The 11,027-nt window shown below is 54.0% G+C and overlaps 1 protein-coding gene across 1 annotated transcript; it reads right to left on the bottom strand.

The window, feature by feature from the left end:
- Positions 1-561: 561 nt before the first annotated feature.
- TREML2 (triggering receptor expressed on myeloid cells like 2) lies at positions 562-10,795 on the bottom strand. The gene is made up of 5 exons (XM_028097541.2): positions 10,544-10,795; positions 7,943-8,263; positions 4,070-4,487; positions 2,909-3,015; positions 562-2,601 (listed from the first exon to the last, which is right to left on the bottom strand). The coding sequence occupies exons 1-5, from the start codon at positions 10,602-10,604 to the stop codon at positions 2,507-2,509; spliced, it is 1,002 nt and encodes a 333-aa protein (XP_027953342.1). The 5' UTR covers positions 10,605-10,795; the 3' UTR covers positions 562-2,506.
- Positions 10,796-11,027: the final 232 nt, after the last annotated feature.

Here is an 11,027-nt window from a genome sequence, read left to right as displayed (position 1 = left end):
CCCGGCCTGTCTTGATACCCCCACCTGCCATGCACCTGCCTGCCCTCCGACTGCCGGGGCTCGGGGTCCACCTGTAGCTCCAGGGAGAGGAGGAAGAACAGGAAGGAGAAAATGAGAGGCTGGGGCTTTGAGGAAAATGTCCCAGAGCACTGGAGGTCCAAAGAGGCCACCCAGGCCCATCGGAGGTGGAGAGCTGGGGCAGGGGGTCTGGACCCCTTTCTCAGAGCCCTGTGTCCTTACTGTGGAGTTCATGTGGGAGCAGGCTCCATGGGTGGGCACCTCGTGCAGGCTCACGCCATTCCAGGAGCCCCTTATCCTGGGCAAAGAGGGATGGTAGGTCTCCTAACAGCTTCCCTGCCTAGCATCAGGGCACAGCCAAAGGCCTCCGCCTGGGTCTAGCCCCCACCACCTGGGGCCTGACCGTGTGACCCTCAACCCTCCCTGGCCCCTTCCAACTGAGGGCAAAACAGAGAAATAGGGTCCAAAGGTCTTCAATGCAGACAAAGCCCACTAGAGCTAGAGGAGAGCTTGAGGACCAGCAATCATGAGGCATTAACTCAGTTGTGTGAGGTTCAGGCCGCTCCATTTTATCCTGAAAGCAGTCTTGAGAGGTAGGAGTTAGTGTCCCTTTTCACAAGAGAGGAAAATGAGACCCGATGGGGTTAGTGACTTGCACAGGGTTACACAGTGACAGGTGGCCTCACTGAGTCCCAGTCCTGAGCCCTCTGCGGCTCTCCCACAGGACATCCTGTTCTCAGACGAGGCAGGGCTGTCAGCATGCTGTTGTAGGATCTCGAGTGGAGGGTGGCTCTTCGGGAGCTATTTTCCCCCAGGGAAGTTAAGCCCCCCTCCATTAGACACCAAGGTCGTGGCCACACCCTCCTGCTAAGGACGATGGATTTCAGTGTGTGTGTGTGTGTGTGTGTGTGTGTGTGTGTGTGTGTGTGTGTGTGTGTGTGTGTGTGTCCTGGCACCAGGCTTTTCTGTTCCTCAATCTGAGTCTCTCCTCTAGTGCCCTCTCCTGGACATAGGACAGAGGTGCCTCCTCCCTGCTGTCCCCCAGAATTACCTCCTGCCCCTTGCTCTCTCCCCACGTCCATTCTGGAGTGGCCCCCCAGCTACCCATCAAGGCCCGGTCTGTGTCACTCTCCTGACTGAGACATTTGCTCTCGCACCGGGGAGGTCCCTGCCCCGGGGCGCAGAGTGGAGATGTCACATCGATCCCTAGGTGCTTATTTCAGCTGCTCCAGGCTGGTGGAGCCCCTACTCCAGGGGACGAATCCAGCCCATATTCACCAGTCTTCATTGTAGAAGAAGCCAAGTCTGAGCCAAGAGCCAGTGAAGCAGAGGCCAGACTCCTAGGGCCGTAGGACCCCTGGTGAGGCTCCTTGGCTCCATTCTCCCCACCCCTTCCCCACCCAGGCATCCCTCCAGGCTGTGCTCTGCTCCAAGCTGTGCTTGCTGGGTCACAAGTAGCTCCTCTCTTCCCAGGGGACAATGAGTCCCAGGGGAAGGTGGGTGATCTACTCTTTCTCGAGCCGTGGCCTCCCCTGCCGTGGACTCTCAAGGGCCCTCAGTCTCCTGTGGGAGCTAAGACCTGGAGCTGGGAACCGAGGGAGAAAGCCCTGAGTGCAGCCTCTACACGCCAGTCTGGGGACAGGCTGGTCCTCAGAGCCGTGGCCTCCCCTGCCGTGGACTCTCAAGGGCCCTCAGTCTCCTGTGGGAGCTCAGACCTGGAGCTGGGAACCGAGGGAGAAAGCCCTGAATGCAGCCTCTACATGCCAGTCTGGGCGACCTGGGAGGGCTGGCCAATGGGTAGCACCAGTGGGAGGGTGGGCTCTGCTGGCTCCCAGGACTTGAGGGACAAGCAGCTGCTGTCAGGACAGGACAAATCCAGACGCCCATCAGAGGACGCAGGGCCTTGAGGGTGGGGGACTTGGACCATTCTGGGGTCCCCTGCTGCCAACACCCCTGTGGACCTCCAGCTCTTAGTCGCTGTTCCTTCCCCTCCAAGACGGGGCCCTTGACACACTGGTTGCCTCTGGGACTCTTTCTTCCCCAAACCCATGGGAAGCTTGAGGGGAGCGGAGGGAAGCTGAAGACACAGGTTCCAGATGGGGAGAGGACCTCTTTCCCCCTGTCCACTCCCTCCCCTCTGCTCCATAGCAAGGGGTTCCGAGGCCCACGGGACCTGGAGCTCTCTGTGTACAGCACCATCAGGACTTCCCCACCACCCAGCTGGGACCCAGGGCTCTGTGGCTCTGAGCAGAATCCCCTCAGTGGCTTCCCCTGGGGTTTCCTGCCTTGTACTCCCCAATCTGGGGGCTGTCCCAGGTTCCTGGCAGCTCAAGGGGACTGAGCAGGTGAAGAGCAGCCTCTGGTTCTGGGGAGGCCTGAGTCCAGCCTTGAGCAAGTCCTCAGCCTGGCTCCAGTTCAGACAGGTCCCCATCTTCACTCTCCTCTGGCCTCCAAAGGCCCCTCCAGGAGGAGCTCACACACTCCATATTTAAGTGGCCTCAGACCAAGCAGGCTTCCATGGAGGCTCCAGTCTTCCAAGTGGGTCCCTCCAGGGTCTAGCAGGATCACTGCACACCCTGTAGCCTGTGAGGACAAGGAGAGAGATGAAGAGGGGCAGGTTTCCTGCTCTCTCCTCCTCCCATGATCCTGGGCCAGTCCATCCCCTCTTCTGGCTCTGCCCTCTGCTTCCTGCCAGGTCAGCCCCAGAGGATCATGGTGTGCTGTTCCTGCCTGCCCACCCTCCTCCCTCGCCTGGGTGCCAAGTAGTCTTTGTGGCTGGACCCGGGGAAGGACATACCGCCTGGGGACAGAGTGCAGTCAGGCGCTTTGGCAAGTGTGTCAGACCCCAGTGCTCTGCCCTCAGGAGCCTGGGAGGGTGGGCTGTACTCACTTCCCATGTGTCTCTTCTTCCAGAACCCATAGACCAGGATCAACATCACAGACACTGGGAGGAAGATCAGCATCCCCAGGAGAACAGTGGGATACGAATCCTGGTGCCTGAAGGGATGGGACAGAGCAGGGAGGAGGTGAGCACTCAGTTGCCCCCACCCTGACCCATGTCTTTCTGCATGCCCCATGAGAGGAGCCCGGACCTGGAGAAATCTTCACAGCCCTGGTGGGAGTGTTTGCCTCCCTTTCTTGGGGACCCAGCTGTGGCAGGAGGAAGTGAGGAGCTCAGAGGTCAGGGGAAGAAGTCCCAGGTGGAGGGGGGCATCTTTCCACTTTAAAGCCTCCCCTCCATTGTTCCCCCAAACATGACTGTGCATCACTGAGGATGAGGACTCTAAGAGACTCCCATTTGTGACAGATGAGACTGAGAGTCTTGCTCTCATAGAGAGAGCCTCTCCTTGTGGCCCTTCCCTTCTTTGTCCTCTGAAGCAGATGCGGTAGGTACATGGACTGTATCCCCTTGCACCAGCCCTCAGCACCTCCATCTAAATTTTTTTCAGCCTGAGGACTTTCTCCTGTTCCTAGAGCCCTCATTGCTACCCATGGCAGGCAGCCCCCGACTGATGACCAACACGAAGAGTGTTGGTGCAAGAGAAGCTGTATCAATACCCCAGCTCCCTCGCCCTTCACCTGGGAATCTGCTCCTGGGCCCCAGAGCCTCCCCTAGGCTTGAGCTCCGCTGCCCACAATGGTGGCCAGCTTGATTAAGTTCTCTACCAACTGTTCCTTTTCTCCCTTCCCCATGCTCTTTCCAGTACTCCTGGTCCCAGAGGCTGCTTCTGGGGGAGCCCAAATTAAAGCACCCACCATTTCCCACTTCCCACCCCCAAGCCACATCCTTGTCCTGCCCCAAGCTTCTCCTCTCCATCCACAGACTCATACACTAACCCGTCCCCAACCCTCACTTCTCACTGCCATCCTTTATGTCACATCTCCATCCTGGCATCTGGCCTCCCACCAACCTCCCATTCAGCAGCAGGCCAGACTGACTTCCTGCAAAGGAAAGCTCTGCTATAACATCTGCACCTTGAGGTCTGTTCAGGCAGCAATTACTGTTGCCTTATCTGGTCAAAAGTCACCCAAGCCCAGGACCCACAGGTACCTGATAGGGGATAATTTGTTGAGGAGAGCCCCGCTAGTGTGGCACATTCCTGTGGTGGGCGATCTGGTGTGCAGGTGCCCAGCCCTGGTGGACATGGATGCTGGGCCAGCAGAGGAGGCTCTGGCATCACTGGGAGACACAGTCACTGTCTGGGATTCCACGGTCCTCCTGGGCCCTGCGGCGGAAGGGCCAGTGCCGGTGAAGCTGAAGCCCGTCATGGAGGTCAGTCTGATGGACTCTGAGGCAGTAGGGGGCACGAGTCTGGTCAAGGTGAGGAGGCCAGGTGTGAGCACTGTCATGCTGGTGGTGAAAGGGGCATCAGGGCCTGAGGTGGAGGCTGGGCCCGATGTGACAACAATTCCACTCTTGAGGATATTGGCCAGAGGTCTAAGAGGAATGCTTCTCTTGGTCGTGGAGGCTAAGGGGCCAGAGAGAAAGGAACGTTAGACTGAATAGGGGGCCTCACTGATGGGAGCAGATCCTCGTCTCCCCTCCTTGAGCTTGGACCCAGGATTCTGCTCTGCTGTGTGGCCAGATGTGGGTTTGCCAGGGAGAAGAAGTGGGCACAGTAAAGAAGGAAGAGACTCTCATAGTTTCTTTAGCCTACCCTGTCAAGCCAACTCCCCTCCCAGTCCCCATCTCTCTAGTTGCTTCCAGACCCTCTGGATTGAGGATTCCTGTGCGCCAAAGAGATCTCTTCACTATGATGTTGAACAGGGACTTTTCCAGGTGCTCCATAATTGGTGACCAAGGTCCAGAAATGAGGACAAGGAAGCATCGAAGGCCCACATTCCAAAGAATGCCTCCAGCAGCAGGGTCAGATGCTCTCCTTAGGAGCTTACGAAGAGACACCTACTCCTATCATCCATCCCCTCAGCCTTTTACCTCCCATTTCCTAGGAGGCTGGCATTGGATGGTGGAAGAGGAAGGGGTTGTAGGAAGCGTGAGGTCCCATCTGGGGCAGTGTGGTGGAGTCTATCTCCACAGAGAATGAGAGAATTGGAGAGAGATGGTGGGGGAGAGAGAGGGCTGGCACAGGCTGCCGCATTCCATGACTGTGCATGGCAAGGACACACTCCTGAGGGCCAAATGGCCACCATGGAAGGTACCCCGATCTTTCTGGGCAAGAGAACCCAGAACAAGTGACATTGGTGACAGTGGGGATAGGGGAAGAGGCTGACCTGGAGCCAGACCTCCCTTAACACCCTACTCAGCAGTGGGGAGACCTCAAAGACCCTTCAGAGAACTCACGTGTAGGTGACTTGGGAGAGCCAACATTTAGACACCCACCTTACAGAGGATCGCAAAGGGCTGGGTAGAAAAGAGTAACACCCAACAGAAAGAGAACTACAGCGGCAGTGAAGTCACACAACCGCTTCCCTTTCTTTATTCCTGCCTCAATGCACCAGGGGGTTGGAAGGAGAAAGCAGGATGAGGTACTGAGAAGAACCCCACCTTCCCCACCCACCAAGATGAAGGAGAGGGAGTTAGGCAGCAGGCTACCCTCTTCCCTACTCTGGGTGGCTTGGGCCATAATGTGTGGTCTTCAAGAAGGAGTAGAAGAGCATATATTGCTAGAAGATTAGAGTTTTTACATAGGCTGAGGATTTTTTATTTCCTAATAACTGAAAAGGTCTGCAAAGTTGGCATCTCCCCAAATGGTCTTTAAAAGGTAGACCATGGGATTTGACAATGGAGGGGGTGGGGGATATGCAAAGAGAAAAACAAAACCATTTCATGTTTGTATCCCTGCAAATTAAGACTTCGATATACTTGGTTTCAACTATTCCCTGGGTCTAAAGCAGAACGGGAGAGGGGGAATGAGATTTGGCCCCACATTTTAGAGACAGCAGTTGCCCTAGCTCAGACACAACAGAAGAGGGGGATGCAGGTGGGTCAGGGGAATGGGGAAGGGTGGATAACTCATGTCATCGTCATTGGCTGCTTTTTTCAGATTCTCTTGCTGGTTCCTCACCCTTTCCTATCGTATAAATGTGGAAGGACCTCAGGCATGGCCCTTCTCTCTTTTTCTATACTGAAGGGAGAACTTTTACATCCCCTTGATTTTTTAACAGCTTTTTTGAGATATTATTCACATTCCATATACCACACCCATTTGTAGCACCAAATTCAATGACCTCTAGTATATTCACAGAGTCGTGCAGCCACCACCAGAGTCATGCAGCCAGTCAATTTTAGAACATATGCATCATCTCCAAAAGAAATCCCCATCCCTTGGCTATTACCCTCTACCTCCCTTTCTTTTCCCCCAGCCCTAAGCAACAACTAATCCTCTTTCTGTCTGTATAGATTTCTCAAATCCCCTAGACTTTAAACTATCTTCCCAGAGGGGTGCCTGTGCGGCTCAATCGGTTAAGCATCTGACTTTGGCTCAGGTCCTGATCTCAGGGTTGTGAGATCCTTGTTCCTTGTCCCTCTGGCTCCCTGCTCCGTGGGCAGTCTGCTTCTCCCTCTCACTCTGCCCCTTCCCTCCCCTACTCATGCTTGCTCTCTCTCTCAAATAAATGGATAAAAAAAAAAATCTTTAAAAAAAGAACCAATAAAAATAAACTATCTTCACAGAGATACTTCCAAGTATATCCCCAGCTCTGACCTCTCACCTGAGCTCCAGGCTGATATATTCACGCTGATCCATTTGCCCACCTGGAGTTCTAGGAGGTGTCTTAAACTTAACATGACCAAAGACAGCTCTTGATTTTTCTCCTCCAAACTGGCTCATCTCCAGAGTCACCCTACCCAATAAATGGTAGTGTCATGCACCTTGCTGATGGAATAGAAAACCTTAGAGTCACTCTTGATTCCTCCCTTTCGTTCACCTCCTGTCTTACCTCCAAAGTGTACAGGGTGGGCAGGAAGTCTGAACATCACAGATTTGAACCCTTCCACTTCTCTCCACCTCCAGGGCCCACGTCCTACTTTAAGACACTGTCATTCCCGGCCAGAATACCCACAGTGGTTTCTCTGCTCATCTTTTATCCTTCCACAATCCATCCTCCACACAGCAGCTGTTATAATCTTAAAGACAAGCCACAACACACCCCTGTAAACTCTCCAATAGCTTCCTATTGTACTTAGAATAAAACTCAAACTCCACATCATAGACTTTAGGGCTGCTCTCCCAACCTCATCTCCTGCCACTGTGTCCCACACTTAATATGGGGCAGCCACACAGCCCTGCCTTATACAAGCCCAGCTCTTTCTCACCTCAGGGCCTTTGCACATGCAATTCTCCCCGCCTAGAATATGAAGCACCCACATTTCAAGAGGGCTAGAAAGCTCTCCTCATGCAAGGCTCTGCTTGATGTCATCTGCCAAGGAGGTCCTCTCTGGTCTCTGGTGCTTCAATAGCTCCCCCACCACTGAGTTACTTTCTAGTTTGTCACACTGTTTGATTTTCTTAAGAATTTTCTTTAAGATTTTCTTTAATCTTAAGATTTTCTCTATTGTTATCTACAATTATTCGTCTGATGATGTGCGATCACCTGTCATCTCTCATAGGGCAAGAGTGTGTCTAGTCCCTGGCACAGAGTTGGGCCTCAATGAATATATACTGAACAGATGATGGAATAAAAACAAAGCACAGAGAGCCCTAAGTTTGAATCTTGTCTCTGCCACTTGCTAGCTCTGTGACCCTGGGCAAGTTCAGATCCACAGAGGGCTTTTTAGATCTCATTTTCTTCATTGGGAAAGTGGGGGACAATAATGCCCATGAAGATGTCAGTAAAGGAACCATGAGACCCTTTGGCACAACACACCCATTGATGGATGATTCTTCTCACTACTCTGCTGCGAGTGGAGTACAGGGCAGGGAGGACACCTTTACCCTCCCAGTGCCCTGGCAGGCCTGCTCACCTGGAGACACTTCCAGCAGGAAGCCCATCAGGGGGTACAGGGTCCCAGAGCTATTGCGCATGCACCAGTACCGGCCGGAGTCCTGGTGCCTGAGGGCCGCCATGGTGATCTTGACCTCCTTGGCCTTGGCATCATCCTGCAGCAGGTAGCGCGGCCCCTGCACCCAGCCCCGGGCAAATCCAGGCTCACATCTCTTCCTCCTGATTTTGCACCATACCTTGCCCTCCACGTGGTTTTTGCGGCTCTTATAGGAGCATTGCACAGACAGAGTCTCCCCTTCAAAGTGCTGCACTTTAGTGTACACGTTCTCGACAGGGACACCTGGGGAGACACTGCTGGTGAGCAAGGTCTGGTGACAGAGGGGGAAAGAGGCATCTGGAAGGTCGGGATAGAGGGGAGAGGAGGTGGATACTGTCCTGCCGTCATGGAACTCAACAGTTTCAGGGAGAAACACAGCCCTACTCTGAAAGAATTCCCCCCCCCCATCCGATTAGAGGAGATGCATGGGCCCTGCTAAAAACTAGCTCCCAGTCTGAGGGGGGAGACACAGGCCACTCCCTCAGGGAGCTTCCAGTCTGTTGGAGTAGACACTAGTCCTGCCCTCTGGGAGTTCCCAATCTCATGAGAAAGACAATAGTCCCATGCCCTTGGGGGAGTTCTAGGATGAAGATATAGGGCTAGCCCTCAGGGAACTCCCAGTCTGATGGTGGAGACACAGGCACAGCCCCCAGGGAGCCCCCAGGCTAATGGAGGAAACTCAGCCCTTACACTCAGGGAGTTCCAACTGACACAGCCCCTTTTTTCATGGTATTTTCTAGCCCAATAAGAAGGTACTAGCCCCATCTTCAGGGTTTTGTGGGAAAGACCCAGGTCTTGTCCTCAGTGAGACAGATACACAGACACAAACAGAAGTCACAAAGTTATAAAATTCCAGAGCACAAACAACTTAGATAGATAAGAAAATCCAATATTTGAAAAAATGAAGAGTAGTTATTTATTTCACAAATAAGTTCATCATAGTTATCTTTTAAATAGCAAGTTGTCGTAGTTCATTTTAGGTATTATTTCATTTTAAAACATTCTAGTTGCATAAAACCCAGAGATTAAAAATGACCAAACATGCATGTAAGTTCCCAATGGAGTGCAAACCGAAGAACTGTACAATTATTCACTTTTCGTCCACATCCTGTTACAGTCTCTGCCTAGAAATAAGATGTGGTCCATGCATTTCACAATCCACAGCTGGTGGGGAGAGAGTAGAACTAGGGTGGGGGTGGGGAATCAGGGGACAGGGAGAGGGACAAAGCTATGATGGGCTCCCTCCACGCCACTGCCCTCCGTGCCTCAGCACTTACTCCTCTTACACCCCCCAGAGCCTGCCGTCAACACACACACACACACACACACACACACACACACACACACACTCACACTCACTCACACTCGCACACTCACTCACACACTCACACACACACACACTCACGCACTCACATTCACACACACACACATTTCTCCCCAGCAGGACAGAGTGCAGAGCACACATTTTGAAGTTTAAATAAATATGGGTTCAAACCCTGGTTCCGCCAGTGACTAACTGTGTAAGTAGACCCCATACGTCTGTTTCTTCATCTGCCTCAGGTTGGCTGTGGGAACTGGGCTTCAACAGTGCCTGGAAGGTAACTGGGGCTCCACGTGCTTCCTTTTCTCAAACGCAGGTGGTTACAGACTTCTCCAGTAGAGCCCTGAGCTGCGATAGCCAAGGACACCACACATGACAGGAGACATCTACCTGCTTCCAACCCAGCTGCACTACAGCTGAGGCTTGGGGTAAGGTAGCACCCTCTCTGAGCATCCCTTTGTCCCAAACAAACTAAACTGAATGACCCAACTCAGTGATTTGGTGGGTGGGAGGTTTGAGGGACCCCAGATTGCTCTGCACAGGAGACATACTTCTGCCCTGGCAGAAGGAAGAGGCTCTCTAGGAGAGGTGTGGGGTGGGGTGCCCTTGGGAAGGGTCTGTGTTCATTTGTGCCCACCTTCCACCCTCTCACAGGCAGTGGCCAGAACTGAACAGGAAAGGGTAACTTGGTGGCCGTGGCAGTAAGGGAGGCAGGATTGGGGCAGGCCCCCTCAAGGGGCATTTAGTAGCTATGGGGTGAGTGAGGCCTTCAAAGATGGCTTCCCCTCAGGACAGGGGGTAGTGGCCCAAGCCACTTAGCCAGTTAAAACACACACACACGTGATGCAATGATTCATGTACGCACCAAACAGGGCTTTTCCGACAAGGAAAAAGCCTTTTTGGGGGAGGAAATCAAGTGTCCATGGTCAGAGGTCCTGACCAAGGCTGGCAGTTGAAGGGGCCCACCCAGAGAGGGTCCAGAGCTTAATCTTAGTTTGTGAGTCCTGTGTTAGCTTTGCCTGGGGCCAGATAGTGGGACGTGACCTTCTTACTGGTAAGGAGCCACTAGGTCAGCCCCATCTCTGCCTTCTCCTCCAACCCCACAAGGCATGAAATGAGATTACTGGGCAAGGAAAAGCCGGGAGGGAGAGTCCCGCAAAAGGCCATCCCCTCCTCCCCGGCCAGCTCCTCTGCGCTCTCACCTGAAACAGGGCCCTGGAACCACAGCAGCGGGGGCAGCAGCAGCAAGAAGGTGGGAGCCATGGCTCCATCCAGCTGGGGACAGTCGCAGGCCAGCCGGGGGCCAGGACACCTCGAATCCAGGGTTAGGGGCCCAGGCCAATGCAGGATGTGCCACTTAGGTCTGCCAGGGAAGGACCTGGCGTTCTGAAAGTGCAGTTGCCCATTTAGGGAAGTGAGGAAGTTGTGGGACCCACTGTGATCAGCCGACCGCGGGCCCGCAGAGCCTACGGAGGGCGGTGCTGGATGCTGTTTACGCCCTCTTCCCCGAAACTTCAGGCAGGTGTGGCTGCTCCACCCAGTCGGCCCCCCACACCCCGCCCCCCAGCCCAGGGAAGGTTCTTGGGGTCAGAAGACTTCACATCCTCTCCAGTCCCCCCCTGGAAACTGGCCCGGTGGGGGTGCCTCCTAGCCTGAAGCAGAGGATTGGTGTAGGGGGCTGGGGTG

The sequence above is a fragment of the Eumetopias jubatus genome, unplaced genomic scaffold (genome assembly GCF_037043125.1).
Source record: "Eumetopias jubatus isolate StellerSeaLion01/CBP00866 unplaced genomic scaffold, mEumJub1_p1.0 scaffold_6, whole genome shotgun sequence".
Lineage (NCBI taxonomy): Eukaryota > Metazoa > Chordata > Mammalia > Carnivora > Otariidae > Eumetopias > Eumetopias jubatus.
The sequence above is the reverse complement of the archived record's forward strand: the minus strand, read 5'-3'. Positions and strand labels throughout refer to the sequence as shown.